The 25,375-nt window shown below is 51.1% G+C and overlaps 1 protein-coding gene across 2 annotated transcripts in view; it reads left to right on the top strand.

Moving 5' to 3' along the window:
• FBLN2 (fibulin 2) overlaps positions 1-25,375 on the top strand; it is a 63,244-nt gene that overhangs the window by 31,817 nt on the left and 6,052 nt on the right. The window contains exons 2-15 of one of the 2 annotated variants that reach the window (XM_006870467.1): positions 1,530-1,641; positions 3,233-3,362; positions 7,421-7,601; positions 10,981-11,190; positions 11,719-11,832; positions 12,387-12,488; positions 14,225-14,365; positions 18,694-18,828; positions 19,194-19,331; positions 20,941-21,084; positions 21,170-21,298; positions 21,602-21,727; positions 23,460-23,576; positions 23,946-24,074. In XM_006870467.1, the coding sequence (XP_006870529.1) occupies positions 1,530-1,641; positions 3,233-3,362; positions 7,421-7,601; positions 10,981-11,190; positions 11,719-11,832; positions 12,387-12,488; positions 14,225-14,365; positions 18,694-18,828; positions 19,194-19,331; positions 20,941-21,084; positions 21,170-21,298; positions 21,602-21,727; positions 23,460-23,576; positions 23,946-24,074 (1,908 nt within the window). The remainder of the gene's footprint in view (positions 1-1,529; positions 1,642-3,232; positions 3,363-7,420; positions 7,602-10,980; positions 11,191-11,718; positions 11,833-12,386; positions 12,489-14,224; positions 14,366-18,693; positions 18,829-19,193; positions 19,332-20,940; positions 21,085-21,169; positions 21,299-21,601; positions 21,728-23,459; positions 23,577-23,945; positions 24,075-25,375) is intronic. The other variant, XM_006870468.1, reaches the window with a different exon arrangement.

Genomic DNA, 25,375 nt, shown 5'->3' with positions numbered 1-25,375 from the left:
TTGAAGGATCATATTGCTACTCTCTGTCTCTTAACTGGTACATTTAACCCATTACTGTTAAGTGTAATTATCGATGGGTATGAGACTTGATTGCTGTCGTTTTGCTGTGTGTTCTATGCGGTTCTGCTTGTTTCTTTGTTCCACATAATTTTGTGTTGACTTCATTTTGTTTGTGCATTTTCTTCATTGCTGTTGTTTTATTGTTTACTTAATATTTATGGTTTTCCTTTCTCTACCTCTGATGTGAAAGTGTATTAATTTTCTTTGAAGTTACCTTATTATTTATTAAATTATTCCCCAGTTTAAAACAGTTGCTTTTTTTTTTTAAAAAAAAAGAAATCTACTTGGCATCCGCGACATTTGTAAGTTCTGTAACTACACTTTTCTTTCTTTTTGTTTTTTTCCTCTCTATAGTTGGCTTCATTATAAATTTATATCTCTGGTTCCCTATTTTCAGTCTTTTATGTTTGCTTTACTTTGCATACAACCCATATATGGATTATAACGTAGTGGTTACGAATTGGGCTGTGAACCGCAAGGTCAGCAGTTTGAAACTACCAGCTGTTCCACGGGAGAAAGATGAAGCTTTCTGCTCCCATAAAGATTTGTAGCCTCAGAAACCCTGTACAGGGTCGCTATGAGTCAGAACTAACTGCACGGCACATAACCACCAACCACCATATATGGGCTGAATTCTGGATGGTGGTGTTGTTTATGCCAGTCTCAGGTTGTTGGTTCTCAGTCCAAAAACTCCCATTAGCATTTTCTATGAAGTTAGTCTTGTTATTACAATTTCCTTTTAATTTTTGCTTTTCTGGAAATGCTTTAATTTTGCCATCGTATTTGAGTGACAGTTTTGATGGATATATGATTCTCTGTTGGCAGTTTTTTCTTCCACAGTTTTGTGTATGTCTTCTCATTGCCTTCTTGCCTGCATGATTTCTGTTGAGAAATAGAGCATAGTCATTTTTATTTTTTTAAGTTTTTATTGTGAATTGAGTGATAGTTTACATGGGCGAACACCAATTTTACACTCATCATTTCATTGCAATGATTTCAATCTCCTTCGTGCATCTAGAGCTTAGTCTTACTGGTTCTTCTTTGTAGGTAACTCTCTGCTTTTCCCCCGAGCTGCTCTCAGGGGATTTTTGTGTATATGGTTCTCCTGGGGAGTCCTGTCAGGATGGACCAGTTGCAGTCCAGCCTCAGCTGATCGCTCGGGGGGCTCTGGGTGTGGTGTGATGGCACCATAGAGCTGTCTCCTTTGAGACAAGTGGCAAGGCCCCCCACCTTTCCCCTGTGAGCTATCTGTTGGTTGTACTCTCTCACACCCCCATGGGAACCTTGAACCCCTGGTAGTTGTCTGAAGAGAGCTAGAGTTATGAGTTATAAGCAACCCAGGTGCATGGTCTGGATGGGGTGGGGGCTCTGGATGGGCCTCAGCAGCATCTCCTGTACTCAGTGACTCTAGACCCGTTGGAACTACATCCTGCTCAAGTGGTGATTCTTTCCCATGTTTCTGTCCCCAGTCTCCACCAAGGACCTGATCGAGTCATGCTGTGCGGCTGGGCAGCAGTGGGCCATAGATAATGACGAATGCGCAGACATCCCTGAGAATGGCGTGGAAGGTGACAGCTGCAGGTAGGTGGGACCCTCCAGATCCCTGCTGGCTTTGGACCCCAGCCCCTGTTGTGCTTGCCTCCAAGTATACCAGGGCCCTTGGATGTGGCTGCTGTGGGCCATGTGGATAGCCCAAACCTGGCCTCAGGAATAAACAAACCACACAAGTTAGTAGCCAGCTACCATTGCCAGCCGCATCAAAGGGCCATCCTGCCGGGAGACACATCTCACTCACTGCAGTACTTGACACAGGTTTCTTTCCTTGTCCCCCACTCCCATTCTCTTTCCCCAGAAGGTTGGCCTCTTACCTCTTTGCTCTGTTCTCTGTGTGATTGTCCCTCTGCCTCTGTAGTTCTCAAAAAAGCCATCATTCATACCCATGGCTTCTACTGGGTCCTAGACGAGTGTTTGTCAGCCAACTACCTTCTTTTCTCAGGGACTCCCTCCATCTTTCCAATCTACTCATCTTCCCAGCCAAAGAAGATGGGGTTTAGTGAGGCAACATGCACGGTGCCATACTCATTGACAGTATGTTTAGGATTGTTCCCCATGTTTTGTTACATCCAGCCACTCTGCCTTCTTTAGAAAAAAATTAAATTCCAATGTGTCCCTTTTCTTTCCCTTCTGACAATACACTCTTTGAGGCTACTTGGCAGCTTAACATGTACCATCACACCCCTGGAGTACTGAGCAAAACACCACAGGCTGGGTGGCTTAAAGCAACAATTCTGGAGGCCAGAAGTTCGAATTCAGGGTGTCAGCTGGACCATATTCTCTCCAAAGGCTCTAGCAGAGAATTTACTCTTATTTCTCCCAGCTTCTGATAGCCCTGGTCTTTCTTGGCTTGTGGCTGCTTCACTCCAATCTCTTTATCTTTTATCACCTGACCTCCCTGTGTCTGTCAATCTCTGCGTCTCTCCTCTTTTAGAAGGACATCAGTCATATTGGACTGGGTCCCAGCCTACCAGTATGACCTCCTGCTACCTAATTACATCTGCAAGAGGCCCTGTTTCCAAATAAGCTCACATCATGGGTACCAAAGTTGAGACCTGAGCAGCCCTGTTGTATGCTTGTATCCCTCTGGTGATGAGAAACTTACCACATCATGGACGCTGGCTCCATCGCCATGCTGTCCTTGCTCAGTGGTGCTGAAACCTGTCTCCTGGGGCCCTCTCCTACCTTCAGGTCCTGGTTCTGACTCCTGAGCCACCTCGGCCTTTGGCAACCTTATACACATTGGGAGGCAGGGGCTGGAGTTCTGGAAGCTGTGCTTCTCCAGCTTTTCCTGGGGTTGATTCTCCATGTCCTTCTCAGTTCTGTGAGGGGCTCTGTGTGCCGACCCCCCCTCCCTCATTGCTGGGTCATATTATACTGCTCTTTGCTGAGTCAGGATGTGAAATCCGCCTCGTGTGGCAGGGATGGCCAGCCTCTATTGATGCCCAGCTACCAGCACTGACTGACTCCTGCTCATGGTGTGACCCTTACAGAGGGGATGTCCCTTCTTGGAGCTTCAGTTTTCTTTCTGTGAGATGGAGCAGGTCACTGGAAGGAATGCTGTTGGCCCGTGCGTGCAGGAGCACGTGGGTAGGGCTGAGCACACTTTCTGTCGCAGGATAGCTCAGAAACACTGTTGCACTGCCTACTTAAAGGAGAAGACTTGCATGGCTGGCATCCTGGGGGCCAAGGAGGGTGAGGCCTGTGGGGCCGAGGACGACGACACCTGTGGCATCTCCCTATACAAGGCAAGCTTGACCCAGAGGGTGGGCAAGGCTGGGCGGGGTCTGGAATCCTCAAGGGAAAGAGGGCTTGGGCTCCTCAGTTGGGGTGACACGCACACCTGGTGGGGTGGGGACCTGTCACTTGCGTAGAAAAACACCATCGATCCTTAATTATTGTTCAATGAATTCAAGAAATATTTATTCTGTACCAGTGTGTGTCAGGCCCTGTTTTAGTTGTTAGGAATGCAGCAGCAAATAAGGCATGAAGTGCCTTCCCCTTGTGGGGCTTTCTTTCTAGCCAGGGAGATGAGGACCTGTGATGTATGTATGTATGTGTGTTCAGTGTACTCGAGAGTGAGGAGTGCTGAGGAGGGGAAGCCCTGATAAGCAGTATGAGGGCTGGGCACATCTAGAGGACAGTCTCACTGAGAAGGAGACATTGGGGTGAAGTCCTGGAGGAGGGTGGTGAGCCACGTGGACAACTGTAGAGAGAGCAGAGTGTGCAAAGGCCCTGGGGTGTACTTGGCATGTCTGAGATGCAGTGAGGCAGCCTGTGTGGTGCAGTGGAGGGAGGGAGTTGGGGAGTGTTAAGGGATGTGGCAGAAAAGTGATCATGCTGTTGATCCTTGTAATGACTGTGGGTTTACCCTGAGGGGGCGTGGAGGGTTTGAGAGGTATGATCAGATCCCCTCTGGCAGTTGTAGGGACTAGTTCCTGAGGGGGACTCTCCTTTGTGTGCAGTGGGATAGGCACAATGTGGCAGAGAGAAGAGGAGGGCACTTCAGGCAGAGGAAACAGCATGAGTAAACTCATGGGCAGGAACACATGGAGGCTCTGTGGCCCAGCAGGTGTTAAATATAGCAATTCCTGGCTGGATTCTGTGGGCATGTGGATGATAGAGCCAGAGACAGGTGTCAGTTGGGCTGCAAGTATTGGAAACCCTGCAAGCACATTGGTTTTTCTCTCATAGGCTGGAGGAGGGAGGCAGGTCAACCAGAGCTGGTGGAGCAGCTCCTTGGTCACCAGGGACAAAGACTTGTTTCCCTGCCAGTAGTACCTTGCTGCCTTGTAGTTCAAGATGGATGCTCTAGCTCTGGGTAGCAGGCAGGAGGAAGTGGGAGAGAAGAGACAGTATTTCTGCTTTTATCTCATTGGCTAGAACCTAATCCTTTGGCCCCACCTAGCTGCAAGGGAGGCTGGAAAACATAGTCTTGACTATGGGTAGTCATGTTGTTGTTGTTAAGTGCCGTCGAGTCGGTTCCGACCCATAGCGACCCTGTACAGGGTTTCCGAGGGTGTAAATCTTAACGGGAGTAGAAAGCCTCATCTTTCTCCCGTGGAGCGGCTGGTAGTTTCGAACCCCTGACCTTAAGGTTTGCAGCCCAATTCGTAACCACTACGCTTACCAGAGCTACACTGTACGTAACCACTATGCTACCATGTGCTACACTGAAAATCAGGAAGAAGTTTGGGGATGGTAACTAGCTGTTTTCTTTAGTGGCAGTGTGGGACCATATGAGGGTAGAGGAAGAGTACCAGGAAACCTTGTAGATGGGATCTTGTCCTGACGGCTGGGGGGGAAAGGAAGGAATAGAAGAAGGGAACCATGTTACAAATCTGGGTGACTGTGACAAAAACCACTGAAGGGGGCAGCATTGGGAAGAGTATGTTGAGTCTAACTGGAGTCAGTTTCCTCCTAAAAGTAATTGACATTAGGGAAATGACTTTGGTGATAAACAAGATCAACATTCTCTCACTTGTCCTAGGAATCCTGGTGTGGCACTGTAGACTAAGCACTGGATTGCCGATTACAAAGTTGGCAGTTCAAACCCACCAGCCACTTCTTGGATACCCTATACAGGGTTGCTATGAGTCGAAACTGATTTGACATCACGTAACAACAAGTCTCATTAGGGTGCCTTGAAAAAAAAGGTCCAATCAAAATAGTGGCTTCTAATGAATATGCGGTACCAGTTCAATTCAGAAGGTTATGGTGACTTTTTTTTTTGGGGGGCGGGATTTCCAAGGAGCAATCTTGATCAGTTTTCTTTAAGGACATAGTATGATCCTGGGGCTTATTATAAAGAAAATTTAAAATCACATTGGTAGGAAAAAGTTCAGGAAAGTGGTGCTGAGAACTTTTTTCCATCATGAGAAACCTTACCCCATTCTCCTGCAGTCCCTAGCTTTCCCTTTCAAACTTCTTTTTGTTCCCCAAACTCAAAGAACATTGAAAAGAAACATGATTTGAATCATTCATTGATACCAAAACTGCCTTCTGACGGGGTGTAATTTGAAGAGCACAGAATTCTTTAGGGAAGAGTTGTTGTTGTTAAGTGCTGTTGAGTTGATTGTAACTCATAGCGACCTGTTCTGGGTTTCCAAGGAGCCACTGGTGACTTTGAACTACAGACCTTGTAGTTCATACTGACTTTGCAGTCTAGCACATTAAGCCACAGTGCCACACCAGGAGAGACAGAAATATCACCTTCAGAAGTGTACAGTCCTAGATGGAGGATATGCCAAGAAACAATAGCTTCCCATTTTAATATTTTTGCTTAACAAAGTTTTCTATGATTTGATAGCAGTACTTTTTGACTTTGTTGTTGTTGTTGTTAGGTGCCGGCAAATCTATTTGACTCAAAACAGCCCCGTATAGGGTTTCTGGGGCTTTAAACTTTTGAGAGAGCAGAAAGCCCCATCTTTTTCCTGTGGAGAGTCTGGCAGGCAGGCTTGAATTAGGGATTTTGTGGTTCACAGCCCAGTGCTTATCTTATGGCGCCATTTAACCCTGGACCAATCTCAGCTTCTCCATCTTTAAAATGTGAACAATACTCCGTCTCTTATGGAGTGGTTGTTAGGTGGTTATTATTAGAGATGATTAGAAAATATTTATTATATGATGACTCTTTAGTAAGTGGAGGTATTCAATATTGGGATATAGGTCTAGAATATCAATTAACTACTGTTGTGTAACAAACCAACCATCCCAAACTTTAGTGACTTGTGAGTGGCTAAGCTCATAAATTTATGGGTCAGCTAGATACTTCTGCTGACCAGAGCATTACTCTGCTGATTTCGACTGGGCTTGCATATGAGTCCATAGTCAGCAGATGATCTGGGGGCTAGATGATCTAGGAGGGTCTCAGCTGAGATGACTCATCTCTGCTCCATATAGTCTCACAACCTTTAACAGGCTAGTCTGGGTTTGTGTTTTAGAAGCTGGATAAGCTCGCTGGAGAGGTTATAAAAGCATGCAAGACCCTTTGAAGCCCAGGCTCAAAGCTAGCATATTGTCACTTGTATCGTATCCTTATCCTCTAAATCAAAGCAAGTCATAGGATACAACTATAGAGTTGGGAACTAGGCTACCTTTTGATCAGGGAAGCTGCAGCATGAAGTGGACAGAGAGATAATTGGGGCTCTTGTTGCAATCTGCCAAGTAATTTAAATCAACTAAAAGATTTTATTTGGGGGAATAATCTAGGATGGGATAGATTCTCATGGTGTTTTCATGAAACAAGACGTCTTTCCTTTTTCTTCTCAATCATCTTTAGCCTGTAACTTCTGTTTTTAAGACCACTTCATGGCCCATGATGGCTGCTGGAGTGCCAGCCATCACATAGATGTCTCAGGAAAGAGGAAGAGCAGAAAGGATATATCTACAGATAGAGTCAGTCCCAAATAAAAAGCTTTTATGAAAGCTCCACTCTTTGGCTTCTATATACAACTTCCAAGGATACTGGCAAATACTACCTTTTAGCTGACCTGGATAGAATTGAGGTCCTTTTAGTAAAGATGGGGTTCTTTTAGTAAGGATGGTGGATGTAGCTGGGGAATAATTGGTAGGTTTTCTGCAGGAGGTTTTTAATTAAAAACACTTGTGTTAGCACTCTTCCGCCAGACCTGGTAATGATAGGCATAAGAGATACAGATCAATGACCAAGCCCACCCCTTGAGTCTGGCTCACACAGGCTCAAGGCCATGGAGGAGACAGGCTGAAGGGGGAAGGCTCTGAAAGTCCAGTGTGGGTAGCCACCAGGGAGCGATGAGTGGACAGTGATGGCTGCATCTCATTCCAGCAATGCTGTGACTGCTGTGGCTTGGGACTTCGCATACGGAGTGAGGGCCACTTGTGTGAGTCTAACCCCAACCTGGGCTACCCCTGCAACAACGCAATGCTCTCCTGCTGCGAGGGTGAAGATGCTCTCATTGTGCCTGAGGTTCGCAGGCCTCCAGAACCTCTAGCCATACCAAAGAGAGGTGGGTACAGCCCCAGCCCCCAGCCAGGGAGTATGGGTCATTGGTTGAGGGGAGCAGAGCTGTTGGGGCTTTCAGCCAAAGCTGGGTGTCTCTGGGCTTCTGTGGGGAACCTGGCTCCACTCTCATCTGTGACTTGAGACACAAGTTCTCTTCTAGACAGGGTTCTTTGTCCTCTGACTGTGGACTTTGCTCCATCACTTCTGAAATGGTGATCCTTTTCCGTTTTCTACTCATTATTCCACCTATCCAACCACTGCCTACCTGGCACCCACTGCTTTCTACTGTTCATGCACCCACTCTCCTATCTGTGTCCATACACCTTCCTACCCATCCATTTTTCTGCCCATTTAATCCCTTTCCTTCCCACATACACCCTTAGCCCCTTATCTTTTCATTCATTCACTTATCCATCCACCCATCCTCCTGCTCACACATCCATCCTTTCATCCATCTTTTCCTATCTACAGAGAGCCCTGGCGGTGTGGTGGGTTATGCGTTGGGCTCCTCACTTCAAGGTCAGCAGTTTGAGTCCATTAAATGTTCTGTGAGAAAACAATGAGGCTTTCTGCCCCTTTAAAGATTTACAGCCAAGGAAAACCCTATACAGGGTGGCTGTGAGTTGGAACCAACTCGATGGTACACAACCACCACCACCACCACCACCACCACCATAGGTCCATTTTCTTCTCCATCAGTCCATCTACTTACCAGTCCACCTTTTTACCCATCCATCCATCTCTTCCATTCCTCACTTGTCCCCCACCCATAAGTCCATGTGTCTGCTCATCCATCCTTCTACTTTCTCATCCATCCCCTCGTCTTACCTACCCGCTCATCTACCCACTCATTTTCCAACCCTCCCATTTATCCATCTATCGACAGACCATTATCTTCTCCCCATCAATCACCGCTTCCCAACATGCCCCTTTACTCATCCATCTCATCTAGCCCAAGCCTTCTCCCCACTCATTAGTTCATCTACTTGCCCAGTTATCTATCCACTTTCCTATTCACTCCCTCATCTCGTAACCTCATCCACCCACCAGCCCATCTATTCATCCACTCTTCCATCCATTCATCCATCCATCCATCCATCCATCCATCCATCCATCCATCCATCCATCCATCCATCCTTCATCTCTCCATGTACTCATGTGTTCATCCTCAAGTCAGCTAGCAAACCTTTCAGCCACTCATTCCTTAAAGTTACTTCTGCTTTTACCATTCATCCCCATCCCTCTCACCTCTTGCCATTCCTCTGCCTGCTGTGCATGCTATGTAAACTGGCACAGAGAAGGCACTATGGGGGAGCTTCAAAAAGTTGATGAAAAAAAAATTCCATTATCTTTTCTATTCTTCTACAACCTTTTTGAAGCCCCCTTGTATTTTCCCCACTTGCCTTTTTAGCCTTGTTAGCCCCGAGTGTCTTGTACCTCTGCCTTTTCAGCGTCAGGCCCTGTGCTTGGCCCAGAGGAGGCATTAACAAATGATTGAATGAATAAGTAATGGGTTTATTTGTTGGTCACCTCTTTGCCACTCTTAGAACGCTTTGTGGGCTCCCACACCTGTGCCCTTCACCCCTGTGCCCCTGCCAGAGCCCATCCCTGAGTTGTGTAGTCAGTGTGCTCAGGAGCCTAGAGTCCCACTGAGCCTCCAGGTGACGTGTGAGCTGGGGCCTGTGCTGGCCTCTGTCCTAGAGATGGTTCAGCCACACTGGGAGGTTCCAGCCCTCACTGTCCCTAGTGGCTCCTCGCTCCTCACTTTCCTGTGCTGGTCATCGCTGTTCCAGCTGTCAGGTCTAGCCTCTGTAACCCCAGCCAGACATCTGGGCTGTCTCCTGGACTTCTTTCCACCAGTGGCGGGGGCGGGGCTGTGGGAGCCCATCCAGTGTTTCCGTGTCACAGTGTGTCAGTGGGTGTTGTTGCTTTAGCAGACCCTGCCGTAGCCAGGTGCTGTGAAAGCCCTTGTGGGCCCTCTGTAGTATCCACATGTTCAAAGCCAGATGCCAGGAAAGTTCCTGAACTTCCAGCCCCCGTACCTGCCCTGTGGACTATCTGGAGCCCCTGTGGGCATGTCCTGAGCACTTCGTGGGTTGAGAATTAAACCACAGAGGTAGTTGTAGCACTGAGGTTAAACTCATGGCCTCTGGAGTCAGGCCAACCTGGATGCAACCCCAAGCCCCACTGCTAACCTAGGGCAAATTGTATCCCTGCTCTGAGCCTTTTTATTGCCTCTGTTGGATGGGGTGTTGCTATGTCTCACTCAGCCTGAGGATAAATGACGTGATGTTTATTGGGAGTTGAAGGCAGTGCCTGGCAACTTGTCAACACTCAGAAAGGCTGCAACATGGCTACTGTCATGTCTTAGCGGAGGCCTGGAGAGAGTCAGGGCCTTTGCTAAGCCACATGGCCAGTCTTTGCCACAATCAGTATGGGGCACTTTGGCTCTGACAACTCCTATTCCTGTCTCTGGGATTCCTCCTGCCCTGGACCCCAGTCAGCCCTGACCTGAATCAGTCCAAATCTCTGCTCGATAGTGCAAGATGTTGGGACTCTGTGCATGGAAGGGAGATTCTTGGTATCCACGGTCTCTTATGACAAGCTCACTCTTGAAAGCACAGAGTTACTGGGTGCTATGGTGGGCCCAGCAGAACGGGGCAGGGGCATTGTATGAAGGTTTGACCAGGCCAGGTCAGGGCAGATCAACCAAGACAGAGGGACTAGCCAGCCTCCTGTGGTCAACACAGGATCGGAGGCTAAGTCCAGTTCAAGGGAATGGCACTTGATGGGGTTGGCTCTAAAGCAATTGACTCAGCATTGGTATGAAGGCCAGGTGGGGACCCGAAGAGTGGTTCACGATGAAGTTAGGGAGTGACTCTTAAGGAAGAGCAGCAGGTGGGCACCAGGGCTGAGCAAGCTCCAGAGCCAGAGGCATATGTTGCTGTCCTTCTGGGAGGACCAGGTAGGTGACCTGTGCCTCAGAGGATGCAAGCAGCAGTGTCCCACCGGCAGTAAGAGAAGGCCCCGTCAGGTTCAGGTTCCACTCAACCATTCCTGATAGGGGAGACCCTCCCTGATGCCACTCAACTGCTTCCTGGGGATTGTGGCGGGTCTGGCCCCATGACATTGTGGGAGGGCCAAGGTGATGAACACTGGGCCCTTATTGCTGCAGGTTTGCCCATTCATTTACTTGTTTGTTTGTTTGTTCGTACATTCATTCATTCAATTATCCCCCACTCATTCATCCACCCATCCATCCAGCTGTTCCACTCACCCTCACCTATGTTACTGCTGGGTTCTGATGAGGGGCTGTACTGATTTCTGGGTGGTCCGGGGCTGTGGCTCCTGCTCTTCCATCATGAGCACTGACCCCACCCCAGTTTCAGAGGCGGAGGTGGTGGACCGGGAGGCCCTTTCACTGGGCACAGAGGCTGAGCTGCCCAACAGCCTTCCAGATGACAATCAGGATGAGTGTCTGCTCCTGCCGGGGGAGTTGTGTCAGCACCTATGCATCAACACCGTGGGCTCTTACCGCTGTGCCTGCTTCCCCGGCTTCTCGCTACAGGATGACGGCCGGACCTGCCGTCCAGGTAAGGGCCACTGGCCTGACCACTGGAGCTCAGCATTCCTTGGACAGGAATAGCAGGGACAAGAAGAAAGGAGGATTCTGAGGTACTTCACCCCCTACTGTGCCACATGGTAGAACATCAGAAGCCTATGATTCACAGCTATGACAGAGGCCCCATTACCAAAACCTGGCTGTGTCCCCAGGGGACTGCCTCAGCCCATGGTCCCAAAGGGTTCTCCCCCTGCTAACTGTCAGAAAACTCTTCCCTTTACTTCTGTGTTTACTCCTTTTGTTGTGGGGCTCAGCCTTGAATAGTTGTGTGATGTTGCTTGAGCACATCATCAAATCTCAGTTTCTTCCATCAAGTGGGAGGGTTAAGTGAAATGACCGCTGTCCAGTGTCCATGCCGTTGCTGCTGGGTTCTGATGAGGACCTGTCCTAATTTCCGGGTGGTCTGTGGCTCTGTGTGAGCAGGCCTCCACGCCGTAATATCTGATGAAGAGACAAGACCTCCCCTTGTCCAGTCTTCTGTCTGTTCTGCCTTTCACAGATCATGAACCCCCAAAACCAGAGGCTGTGACGCAGTCTGCACCAAGGCCACCATTGCCCCCAATGGTCCCCAACATAATCCCACTACCCTTACCACAACCCAACACCTGCAAAAGTAAGTGGAGGGGACCGTGTCCCCGGGAAGGGCTCTGGGACAGAGGGGGTCTGGGATGCTGGCAGATGGGTGCTTCTGAGGCTGGGAGGGTGCAAGGTGGCCTCCTGACAAAGTAGGGTGCTTCTGCTTTGGGGGCTGGTTGGACTCGAAGGGCTGAGGTTGGGTGAGGAGCCACTGTGGGGGTGGGGCTCGGTGCAGGTGGCTGTTGTACTCTGGCCCATGCCTCTCCTTCCTGGACTTGGGCCCTGTAAGACTGAGACAGCACAGTGTGCTTGCAGAGCTGAGGGGGATGCATTTATTAGCACACAGAAAATTCTTTTCTGCCCTTGTTCCCCATCCTCATCTCATTTCCTCATCCGATCTTTCTCCTCATCTCTGTATGCCTTCCTTCTTCCCCTCATGGCCATCAGGGTTTGGGATCTGATTGTCTGAATGGCTCAGACCTGAATGAGACCTGATACATGAGCATCCCTGACCGCAGGCTCAGGACTGTGGCTGGGGTGAGGAGCAGTGTGGGATGAGGTCATAGCCTGGAACTCTCTGATTCCTTTCAGACAACGGGCCCTGCAAACAGGTGTGCAGCATCGTCGGGGACACGGCCATGTGCTCCTGTTTTCCCGGCTACGCCATCATGGCCGATGGTGTGTCCTGTGAAGGTGAGTGCCCCGGGGCCACCCCTTCCTGCAGGCCTGAGTTGATCTTCTGGGGGGCCAGCGGGGGAAGAGGTGTGTGGGCAGTACAGGGGTCTGTTCGGGAGCTAGGTTCCCTCCACCTGGTCGGTGGTCTCTGACTTCACAGGCAATAGAGTCAGAAATACAGGTTCTGATGCGGGGTATCTGGGGTAGAGCTCAGAAATTTGCATCTCTGATAAGGCCCCAGATATGCACAGCCCACAGAGCCGGCCAGTCATGCTCCAGCTGTGAGCAGGGAAAGAGAAAGTGGGAGGCTCACTTATTTGAGGGACAGGACCTTGTAGCAGTGTTTCTCACCACCACTGCCCCTGGTTGGGAGTAGGAGGGAGGCTGGGGGAGTCAAGTCTCCAGCTGGACGCCATATGCTCGTCCCTTAAAAAATCGAGCAAGAACAGAATAGAATTGGTGACTATGAACTGCCTCTGCCACTTAGGGCCCTGAGAGGACCCTCCAAGCATACCCCTTTTACCTGGTGACCTTCCCAGGAACTGAGGGGATGGGTGGGGATCTGATATTCGAGGGACCTGTAGGTTGCAACCTCCTTGCTGTAAGATGTGGCCTTCGGTTTGAGACCAGCAGGGTTGGTTCCCACAGAGAATGTTGTCTCAAGGAATAGCCCAACGGGGACTTTATGCCTCTTCTCTGGGGGCTGGGAGGCACAGAGAGCCCAGTGCAGGCTTTGGGTGAGTCCAGGTGATGTGACCCTGGTACGAGTCTAGGGCTAACTGGGGCAAATGCCCACCTCCTGCCAGTAACCCAAATCCTGCACCAGTCTTTCATCTGAGACTGGTATTCTGATGTGGACCAATATCCTTCTTTTGCCTACAGAGGATGGGAAACCCAGACTGATGGGAACCTGCCGCCCTTTCTCTCAGATGGCATGGGGGTATAGCTTAGACTTAGGTCATGCAGTGCCTTCAGGACCTATCCACCAGGCCTAAAGCTGTGAGTTCCTCTCACTGGACCCAGCCAGGGAATGGACCTCAGTGGGCACAGACCTGGCAAGGCCTAGGGCCCAAGGGTTGGCACAGCCTTGGCTCCTAGTGGCTATGTGGCTGGCCTGGGCCCATGCCTCCCCACTCCTCCACTTGCTTCTTGAGAGGACCCTTGTAAGGAAGACAGTAGTGTGTGGGCCCGAGGCTGCAGTCTGGCTTGTGGAGAAGCCTGCGTTGCTCTTCCATGTTTGAAAGACTCCGATCCATTGTCAGTTGTGAAGAGCTCAAGAAGTTTTTTCTTTTAAATTCTATTTTCTAGATTTTTCTTGAACCTTTACAAAATCTGTCTATGGAAGCTCATGTCTTGTCCACCCATGGACAGAGCCCAGAACCTGCATAGAGCCCCCACCCTTCTGTGGCTAGAGCACTTGAGTTTGCAGTCCACTGTGTGTTTCCTTTGGTGGCCTGTGGAGGTAGGCTGCATCCAGAGACTGGGTAGGGGACTGCCTCTGGTCCTGTCTGGCTGTGTGACCTTGGACAGATTGTCCACCCTCTCTGAGTATCTCCTGGCCACATGCTCAGCGTGAACAGTGGATTGTAACTCGGAGATCTATTAACTCCACAAACTGAGACTGGGGTCCAAGGTCCAGCTCCACTACTGATGGGCTGAGAGGCTCTTCATTTCCTTACCTGTGACTGGATGCTCCTTGGCAGGCCATGCCCCCCTAACGGCCCTTCTGTTTTTCCCTCTGTGGCTGACACTAGACCGGGACGAGTGCCTGATGGGTACTCATGGTTGTAACCGGCGGCAGTTCTGTGTGAACACCCTGGGATCCTACTACTGTGTCAACCACACAGTGCTGTGTGCGGAGGGCTATATCCTCAATGCGTATAGGAAGTGCGTGGGTAAGCGAGAGCCCCTGCCTGCCGCCCACCGTCACAGCTCTTTGTGCTGCACCATGCTAGCCATGCCACCCTGCAGCCACATGCTAAAGGGACTGTCCCTTTGCATATGAGCTCTCAGCACAGCCAGCATCCTGCGCTTTGTGTTACGTCCTCCGTCCGTGCCCTGGTGTCCTGTCCTGCTTGTCCCCTGGCTCTTCTGGAGGCTGCTTTCCTCAGGGATGGGCCTGGAATCAGACACCACAGCTGGATGTGTGGTCTGGCTGGGCCCTTGACCCTGTGTCTGGACTGCAGTAAATAAGGGGTCAATCGAGTTGGGCAGTAAGGTAATATATATGGCACTTGGGGTCCAAAGCAGAACTCTGCCCCTCGGTAGCACTATGGCCTTAAGCAAATGACTTGCTCATCTTTTAGCAGGGGTGATGGGCCCCCATGTGGGTGTGGTTCTGAGGTTGTGTGGCGTGTATGCAATGAGCAGGGCATCTGGGAGTCAGTAAGCAGCTTGCGGCAGCTGCTCCAGATCTTCGTTAGATGCACCCAGAGCCAGAGGACAGACTGTGCACTCCAGCTTGTTGTCCCTTTGCTGTGTGACCCTGAGAAGGTGGCCCTCCTCTCTGAGCCTTCATTTTCTCCCATCTCGCCTGGGGTGAAGGAGCCCTAGTGGTGCAGTGAGTTAAGCTGTAGACTGCTAATCACAAGGTTTGTGGTTCAAACTTACAGCTGCCGCACAGGAGAAAGATGGGATTGTCTGACTCCATAAAGGTGTACAGACTTGGAAACCCTCCTCAGGGCTGCTAGGAGTTGGAATTCACTGGATAGCGTGACTTTTTGGGTTTGGTCACCTGGGGTGATGCTGAGCTCTGAGGCCAGGAGGACTGGGTGAGGATCCTGCCAGTTTCTGGCCTGGGCCTAGCTTGGTAAGGGTGTGGTAAGAGCACTCCTCCCTCCCTTGAAGCCTGTGTCTCTGGAGGACTGTGGGCCTTGAGGAGTGTGGGCTTGGTACTCCCAGCTCCCACATGGCTGATGTTTGAGGGAAAACATAAACTCTGTCCTCCTAAAGTTCCTGCTCCTACAGGAATAGGCCCAAAGTAGCAGAGACTCAGGACAACACCACAGCAGAGACACAGGCAAGGGGAGAACCATTTGTACTGTGAAACTATGGACATGCATTCTGGAGAAGGGGACATTGGCACCACTCTCCGCAGATGGGCAGACTGGAGCACTGGGAAGGGTGTCAGGATCGGGGCGGTGGGGGTGGGGCAGGAGGAGACAGCTTGAACAAGGATATGGAGGTGGAGGCAGTGTGGAGGGCGCCAGGAATCTGTGCTTGTGGACTGTGCCCAGCCTGAACGTGTCCCCTGCCCACTTTCTGCCACTGGGCAGATGGGCCCCTGGCACTGGCTGTACATGTTTACCCTTGGCCTCCGGCTCTCAGCACAACATGCACCCTCCCGATCCGCATGCGGGGCTGGGCGGCCTCCTCCTGTTTGGACCGTGCCTTGTGTGTCTGTGTGAAATAAGAAGGCTGGGCCTCTGCCCAGGACATGCTTCTCTCTCACCACATTGAGGGTTGTTCCTCTGAACATCCCTCCTGTTGAAAGGGGTCCCGGAAGCTGGTAATTAAGTTCTGGGTTCAAGGAGCAAAGGTACAATCTACTCAGCAGAATTTTTTTAGCCCTCAGTCATGTCCTCATTCTCTTTCCATCCTGTCACATTCTTCTGTGTCTTCCTTCCATTACTTACGAGCTTACTCGTCCATTAACACCAGCTCCTCAGTCCCTCTGCCACTTCTTCACCCACAGGCATCTGTTAGAGTTTGTAGTTCGTTTGTTCACTCCACACTGTCAACCAGACTGTAAGTGGGGAGGCTGGTGCGCTGCTGAGGTCTTTGCAGGTCCTGGCTTGGTTACTCTCTAGTTATAAGACCTCAAGTAAGTCAGTTAACCACTCTGAGATTTAATGTGAAACTGGATGCTGATAGCTTTCACCTGAGAGGGTGGTTGTGAAGAGTAAATGTATTAATCCATGTGAAGTTCTTGCTACTGCTTGGCAGCATTATGATTCAACAAATGCTGAAGCAGCCTGCAGAGTGAGTGAGCTCCTCACCATTGCAGGCGTGTAAACTGCAGTCAGGATTGAGTGGGACGGAGTCCAGAGGTCTTCTAATGGATGTGTGATTTTTGCTGGGGATTGCCTAGGGTTTTGAGGATACTCTCAGTTCTTGGAGAAGTGTGCAGGTAACGTGGCCGGGGAGTGAGGAGATGGAGAGAAATGGTCGTCATTCTGAAGCCCACTTCTGCAGCACCCTCTTTATTTAGTTCCAGTCCCCTGCTGCCACAGCTGGTCTGAAAGACCTTGTTTCCACCTCTCTGAGTGGGAGCTGCCCACCCCTCCTGAGCCTCAGTTACAGGTTTTATCCATCCTTGTGATTCCTTCTGTAATGTTTCTGGAACCCTGGGAACACCTCTCTTTGTTAACCCCACCTATACATTAGAAATCTTCGTCTCCTGGGAAACCAATTTTTTGTTTCTCTACCACCACCTCCTGCCGCCTTATGGGTTTACCATTTGGCCCATTTAAGGACATGGGAGGGTCTTCCTCCCTACAGCCCTGCTCTCTCCCTCTCCACCTGGTCCAGCCAGTACCCAGACTGCCTCTGAGACATTCCAGGGCCCTGCTTGTGGCTCTTTGCCCAGTGTCTTTCATGCCACCCCAACTAGGCAGAGTCGAATTTGACATCCCCACGAGGCCTGGGGCCTTGTGTGAATGAGTGGGTGAGTGAGTACTCTGCCACCTCTGCCTGATGATGCTCTGAGGAGGCAGAAACCAGCGGGTATCCACAGATCTTGAGCACTGCCTGGAGGCAGACATTTTTCTTATTTTTATATGGTGGTAAAACATGTAGTGCTTGCCATTTTAGCCAGTTTTAAGTGTACAGTTAGTTAGCATAGATCGTATTTACTATGTCCTGGTGTGGTACTATAGGATAAGCGCCAGACAACAAAGTCAGTTTGAACCACTAGGTCGACAGTTCAAATCCACCAGCTGCTCCTTGGAAACTTTATACAGGGTCATTATGAGTGGGAACCGACTTGATGGCACTTAACAACAACAACCCCCCACTATTTAGTTCCTTAACTTTTTCCTCTTCCCAAATTTAAGCACTAGCTCCCCACTCTCCTCTCCCCCTTGTCCTCTGGCACCACTTGTCCACGTCCCATTCTGCAGTTTCACTTCAGTGTTCCTGCTGCCTGGGGCAGGTTTTGAGTTGGTGAACTCTTGGTCCTCCTCCTCCCCAATCTCCTCCCCTTGTTCCTATGCTCCCCAAGGACTTGTCCCAGGAGGGACAAAAAAAGGTCCTTGGCCTCTTTTAGCTGGGTCCCTCTCCCAGGTGACCGCAACAGACTGGGCCTTTTTTAGCCACCCATACGCTGACCACAAATTATTGTCTTGTCACCAGAGCCTTCTGAGAGCCAGAAGCATGTCTCCATCCCCCTCTCAACATCTTCACTTGGGCACCTGTCAAACTCACATGGCCATGGGGCTTAGCTCTGACCTACACATCTGCTTCATCCTCAGTCCTGGAAGATGGTACCCCTTTTCCCAACTGCTCAGGCCAAACCTGTTGAGATCTCTTCTCTCCTCTCATACCTTCTGTCCACCATCAGTGAAGCCTGCTGTTTCCACATTTAAAATATTTCAGAATTTGACAGTGTCCCACCTCCACCGGAGTGGGGGTGACAGTGGGGGTGGGGGGCTTATCCCTGGAGACTACTGTCCAGTGCAGCTGGGGACCCTGTTACAGACAAGTCAGACCCCGTACCTTTTCTGTGGCTGTTCCTCTGCCTTTCACTGGCCTCAGAGTCAAAACCAGACCTCAACTGTCTTGTCTGGCCACTCCTGCCTCCTCTTTGTCCCTTGAACAGAGTGCTCCACTGTCTTCTTCTCAGGCCCCCTGCTGTATCCTCTGTGCAGAACATCCTTTGGGCCTGTCTTCAGATCTGTGCACCAATACCAGCTTGTCTGAACCCTCCCTGACCACCTTGCACGCCTAGCTTGGCCCTCTTGTTTCCCTGCTCTCTTATTTCTTTCGGGTCTCCTTCTGTACCACAGGTTTCCTGTGAGTGTCAGCACTACAAGGGCTGGGGTTTCTGTACATGTTGTTCTCAAGGTGTCCACAGTGCTACTTAGCAGGTGCTCAGGAAATATGTGTGGAATGAATGAATGGATGGATAGATATGCGCTCTGGATGGCAGTGGCTGGACAGCAGGGCCTGGCTCGCCCACCTTCCTGACTGCCAGTGGAACCGCTGACAGCTTCCTCCCCCGCAGACATCAACGAGTGTGTGACAGCTCAGCACACGTGCACTCGGGACGAGCACTGCGTCAACACACTGGGTTCCTTCCACTGTCTCGAGAGTCTCACCTGTGAGCCGGGCTACACGCTCAAGGACGGCGAATGTGCAGGTGAAAGGCTCAGCGGCGAGCCTGTCCCCAACCTTTACTTGCAAAGTGCCTTGCCCTTGATGGGAGCTGCTAGAACTCAGGTGTCTTGCCTTTGGGAGGATTGCACGAGCAGAGGTGTTGTGTGGGGGAAGCCATGGATCTGTTCTTGGCTTTATGCCCACTTGCAGGGCATCTAGGTATTGGTTGTTTCCCTGGTTATACATTGGCATAGAGCCCAGTAGATGTCTGTTTATACTATGTCTACTGGGACATGTGCCAGGTTAGGTGCTGTTGCTTCCCCAGCTTCCTGGTGCAGAAGAACTGGGTAACCACCGTTGGTGTAAAAGGGGCAGAGGGCTGTCTCCAATACTGAGCTCTGTGTGCAGATGTGGACGAGTGTGAGCTGGGCACGCACAACTGCCAGGCGGGCCTCACGTGCCAGAACACCAAGGGCTCCTTCTACTGCCAGGCTCGGCAGCACTGCATGGAGGGCTTCCTTCAGGACCCTGAGGGTAACTGTGTAGGTGAGTGGGGTCCTCACGAGGGCATCGGGGTGCTCTGTTGTGCTGTGCCTTACCTACTCTCAGCACCCTTCTGTGCAGTGGGTGTCAGCTCTCTGACCTTGGCTCTGTGCCAGACCCTGAGCTGGGTGTTAGGAGGGAAATGAAGCATCTCTTAGACTTAACATCTCACTTTACCCATCCATGGGGTTGGCCTTAATGAATGTGCTTCACAATTTTGTTATCCTAACCAACAGAACCAAATTTATTTTACACACACACACAACTAAAACACAATTTTCACAGCTCCCACCCTAACTGCATATGATACATACTGAAATTTTCCGTTTTTACAACTTGTTTGTCAAGAACCTGAAGGTTTATTTCATGCTTTGCTAAGGGTTGAAACTCATGGCTTGATATATGCTGTACAAGTTGTGGTCCCCAAGTAAGTGGATCTGAGATCCCATGAACTGATTATCCCTCCCTGCCTCACTTCAATCTCTTTTAAAGAGCTGCTGGCTTAGGAGCCAGGCGGCCCTGACCTCTCTGGAAACTCCCCTGGCCTGTGTACCAGCGCCCCCTGCAGGACAGGCCATGCCTTGAGCAGGAACCATCAGGGGTGTGGACAAGTATGCAGGCCTGGGCTAGGCGGTCAACGGTGTGAACTGTGGACCACGACGATCCTGCTGTCCTCAAAACACCTGTGTGTGAAATGGTTCCCCTGTTGCAGGGTGGAACCAAGGGAGGGAGTTGATGGGTCAGAGAGCTTTCTGAAGATGGTGGAGGTTGCCTTGGCAAGTCTGGGAGCTTGAGCTCTTTCCAGAGGCTCACTTTGTGACCTTCAGAAAGCTCCTCTGGCCAGACTGTGGTGTGACTGTGATCAGTCAGGATCAGGGCAAAGTGGGTAGATAAGCCCCACTCCAAACAGTTCTTCACTGATTTAGTCATTGACATTTCCTGAGCACTTGCTGAGGGCCAGGGTTCTAGATGTTGGGGTACTAATATGGTTTGTGAAGACATTTAGGATGAATATAAGCAAAGACATTTATGAAAGTAACAGTTATTCACAGTTGCTTTGATAATTAATAAAACAAGCAGGGGATTAAGAGACATCTACCTTATCCTGGAGGGTGTCCTTGAGGAGGTGACATTTGGGTTGGGACCAGAGGCAGTGAGAAAGCCTACCATGAAAGGGGAACAGCGTTTGCAAAGGCCCTGCTGTGTGCTGGGACTGTGTGGGGCATTAGAGATAGTGAGGGGTGTAGTGGGGCTGGAGTTGCTTACATTGAGGAAGGGTGGGAGTAGGAGGCTGCATAGGTCAGTGGGGTCCTAAATGCTGGGGCAAAGTGTTTGGATTCAATTCTGGGCAGAACAGACAGCATTTAGACACTGGAGGTCAAGGACATCCTTCCTGTGTTATCATTGTCCTAGGTCTTAGCAATGCTTTTATGTTAGCATCTGTGTCGGTATAGATCTAAGGGACATGTAGGAACTCCTGTAGGTGCAGTGGGATGTTGAGCCCCTAGGACTGGGGTAAGACAGGGTGGGACCCTCTGGCCCAGCAGCCTTGACTTGGCTGGGCCCAAGTGTTGTGGCAGGGAAGTGGCTTCATCGCCATTCACGTCTGCAGACATCAATGAGTGCTCATCACTGCCCGATCCCTGTAAGCCGGGCTTCAGCTGCATCAACACCGTGGGTTCCTACAAGTGCCAGAGAAACCTACTGCTCTGCGGACATGGGTACCACATCAGCGAGGATGGCACCAAGTGTGTGGGTAAGGCTGGTCTCACCCCGCTGTGACTTTCAGGGGGCCATGCAGAGGAGCCCTCGGCCTCATGAGTCCACTGCCTTTCATGTAGATGTGAACGAGTGTGAGGCAGGCGTGCATCGGTGCAGTGAGAACCAGGTGTGCCACAACCTCCCCGGCTCCCACCGCTGCGACTGCAAAGCAGGCTTCCAGCGCGATGCCTTTGGCCGGTCTTGCATCGGTACGTGGGGCTCCCTTCTTCCTTCCCACCTCCGGGCATCCATTGCCTGAAAGGTGCCCACCTGCCCAAGGCCACCTCTTTTGGGACTTGACCATCTGTCTCAGCCTTTGGTTCCCATGGTGACTGTTCCCTGTTTCTCTTAGTCATGGTTAGTCAGTCCGTCTGTTCTCCCTTGTGTCTTTGTCTCTTCCTCTCCTGTCCTGGTAGAGTACCTCTCCCCACCCAGCATCCTCCTTGGCCTGGATGGGGGACTGCCTGGGGGAGGAGGGAGCCCTGATGCTTCACTTGCCTACCTGTCTGCAGATGTGAATGAATGCTGGGCCTCCCCGGGCCGTGTGTGCCAGCACACCTGTGAGAATACGCCAGGCTCCTACCGCTGCTCTTGTGCCTCTGGCTTCCTGCTGGCTGCAGATGGCAAGCACTGTGAAGGTATTGCTAACAGTCCTGACCTCTGACCCCACCCAGAACTGGCCCCCTCCGCTCTCATACCTTGACCCTTGGCACTTCCCACTGTACCATTTCTCCTGTCCCCCATCCGTCCAAGTCTCCCTGGCTCAATGGGTCAAGATGCTGCCACAGATCAGAGGGGCTGGGTCTGTGTCTTCAGCACCCATGCTGACCCTTGGTCTAACAGAGATGCTGAAAACTAGACTTTTTTGGAGAAATCTCTAGATTTTATATTACTGATGCAAAACATTGACAAAACACACTGTGGGCCCAGTCAAGGCTGTCTTCAGGGTGCCCTCATCCTTAGGCTGGTATCTCATGCATGTGGGCTTGAGCCCTGTCTTGATGGAGGGGCATCAAATGAAAGACTGAGCAATTGGACCAGGTCCATCAAGGACTAGTGGGAGGGAGCCCATGAGCCTGGTCAGTGAAGGGGTGGGGTGATGAAGGGCACAACTCACCTCTGCTGGCTCTCAGCCCCTCCCAACCTGGAGGACTTTTCTCACTGTCCCCTGGAGAGGCCACCTGCCCCTACCTAGTCACCTGCCTGCACAAGGGCCCATGGGTCAGACTCAAGCAGGGCAGGAGTATATGACTAGACCTGCTTATGTTAATGAGATTTGTGAAGTCCGTCATTCATTCATTCATTCGTGTATTCATGCTATGAACGTCTGTGAGCACCTGTGGGCTGAAAGCAATGGGTATGAGGGCCTGTGTCTACCCTGTATGGTTTTCGAGTCACTCACTCATACCTGAGTCCTTTCACTGACTGGACGCAAGAGGTGACTCTGATCTGGCCCCTAGCCATTCCTCATTCCTTCATTGTCCTTGGTGCCGTGGATGTTTCCAGGTCCTGAGGATTGAGCTGTGTACAGACCCTCCTTCTGCTGGCTTGCCCACTTGTTCTGTACCCTCCTCAGGACCTCTGCTTGAGTACCCCCCACACCCACACCCACATATACCTTCCCCTTAGTGGCTTACTTTCTGATCTTCTTCAGACTGCAGCTGCTCAAACACACCCTGCCCCTTCTCTGCTGTATTTCTCTTGACAACATGTACCCCCTTCGAACACTAGGTATTTTACTTGGTCCCTAGTCCCCCGCTCCCTCACATCAACATGAGGGATGTGATTTTTGTTATCTTTCTCACCACCCAGTCCAGACCCGGCACAGTGTAAAGTTGTAGTAGTTCTTTACGGAGTCCTGGTGCGGCACTGTAGGATAAACACTGGACCTCAGGGTCAGCGGTTCAAACTCACCAGCCACTCCTCGGAAACCCTGTACAGGGTCGTTATGAGTTGGAAGTGACTTGACAGCACTTAACGACAACAACAGTAGTTTTTTATTGAATGAATAGAAAAATAAGTCCTTCCCTGCAAAGAACTCAGAGTCCAGTAGTTGTTTACCTAAGGCATTAACTGCTTGTTCCTTCCTCTGGTGCCTGCTGTTGGGCCTATGTAGTGCCAGATGAGCCTCCACCCTCAGGTGGTCCTTGTCAGTGCCCTGGGCAATGCCTCTAAGAGGATCCCCATGTGGGAAGTTAGCCCAGCCTGTGGCTGCCAACCAGGAGCCCACCAGCAAGCCCTGCTCTGCTCCTGCCTCAGCTGCATGCCCTGGGTGGGCCTCTTCTCCTCATCTGTCCCCAGGGAAGACTAGAGGTGAGCTGTGAGGGCCTTGACCCTCTTCTTAGGTGGGTGATGGCTGGTCTCCTGCAGATGTCAACGAATGTGAATCCCAGCGCTGCAGCCAGGAGTGTGCCAACATCTACGGCTCCTACCAGTGCTATTGCCGCCAGGGGTACCAGCTGGCTGAGGATGGGCACAGCTGCCGAGGTACCGCTCCTCTCCCAGGGACCTGGGGCAACTGACCCCCACTTTCCAGACAGGACACAGAGGACTGGGGTCACATCTCACTCTGAGTTCCTCCCTTGTTGTTTCCTGCCTGGATGACTGGCAAATCACTCTCCCACTGTGAGCCTCGGGCTCCTCCTCTGCAAAATGGGGCAGCGGTCTCACCTCAGGGTGATGGAGGGCCCTCAGCCAATAGTGCCCATTGCAGAGCGACCTCAGGGGAGTCCTGTGTGGCTGCCTGGCTTTGGGCACCTCTGTCCCCTCTCTGAGCCTGCTGTCATCCTCTGTGAAGTGGGCTCCTCAGCTCTGTGGTAGCTACAACTCCTAAGACTCCACTCCTCTCCCTGGCAGACATCGACGAGTGTGAGACGGGTACCGGCATCCTCTGCTCCTTCCGCTGCATTAATGTGCCAGGGAGCTACCAGTGTGCATGTCCAGAGAAGGGCTATGCCATGAGGGCCAACGGGAGATCCTGCAAGGGTGAGTGAGGGTCCCTCACATGGCCTGCTCTGTCCTTGGAGTGCCCCACCAAGTACATAAGCACAGTGTGGCCAGACCACCAGTGACTACATTAGCCAAGGTCTGTGCCTGACAGTTTTGCCAGGAAGGGGACAAGGATACTGTAGGTAGTTCTTAAGGAGGCAGGAGAAGAGCAGCCTCAGGGGTCCCAGTATCTGTCCCCAGTTCTGGTGCTCTCTAGAGACTGAGGCAGCAGGCAGTCTGTGGAGCAGAGGGTAGGAGACCCACAGAAAAAAGAGATCAGGAAAGCATATCCCTGCCCCATTATGCTTTCTCCTAGTCAGACTGTGCAAAGAGGGATTGGCCAGACAGGAGGGAGGGGCTGGGCAGTCATCTGGTCAATTGCAATAAAGGAGGTTCCTGACTGGATGGAGACTACCTTCTCTGACGTCTAATGTGCCATCTAAGCTGGAGAGCCCAGGATTCTAAGTTCAGTTCCATTAGAGCTTTCTGAGATCACTGAGATTAGGCCTGGAAAGGCTCCCGGGTAAGGCCGAGGGTCCTTGAGCCATCTGGCAGGAACACAGGAGGGGTACCCAGAATCCCTGGGAGAAATACCTTCATAATACCTAGAGCTGAAGCCCCTGCCCCTCTCTTGGCTGCCACAAGCCACATTTTCTCCAGCTGGGCCTGCAATTGTCTGGCTATGGCTGTGGTCCTGCCCCAGCCCTGGGTGGCATTTTGGTCCAGGAAGGTAGGTTCTGGTGTCCACGGGCCCAAGTCAGAACAGTGTGTAATAGGCTGGTAGCTAGCTGACCCATGAATGGAGCCTGACATCCATTTAGTGGACCTTATCAGCTGTCCTTAGACTATGATACAGAGTTGTTGTTAAGTGCTGTCGAGTCGGTTCCGACCCATAGCAAACGTGTACAGGGTTTCTGAGGCTGTAAATCTTTACGGGAGCAGAAAGCCTCATCTTTCTCCCGTGGCTATAGAGTAGGTGGGACTTAACGATCTAGAACAGGAGACACTGTGCCCAGTGGATGTGGCCCCAGTCTCTGTGTGTGCATTGAGTCCCGGTGTACAACATTTCTTACTGTCACTGCTGTGAGGGGAAGATACTCCAAGGTGCTGAGGGACACCATGCAGCCTATGACCCGAGACCTGTCAGAGTAGAGAGGGTGGCCTGGATCACTCAGCTACAAAGCCCTCTGTTTGTCATTCCAAAAATATGGGCAGATGCTGTAAAAGGTAAGGATTTTACCGTCATGAACTCTGCTGTGTGTGAAACACGACTGTTTTAGAGCATGATTTCATCCTTG

This window comes from Chrysochloris asiatica, unplaced genomic scaffold, assembly GCF_000296735.1.
Source record: "Chrysochloris asiatica unplaced genomic scaffold, ChrAsi1.0 scaffold00142, whole genome shotgun sequence".
Classification (NCBI taxonomy): Eukaryota; Metazoa; Chordata; class Mammalia; order Afrosoricida; family Chrysochloridae; genus Chrysochloris; species Chrysochloris asiatica.
The sequence above is the reverse complement of the archived record's forward strand: the minus strand, read 5'-3'. Positions and strand labels throughout refer to the sequence as shown.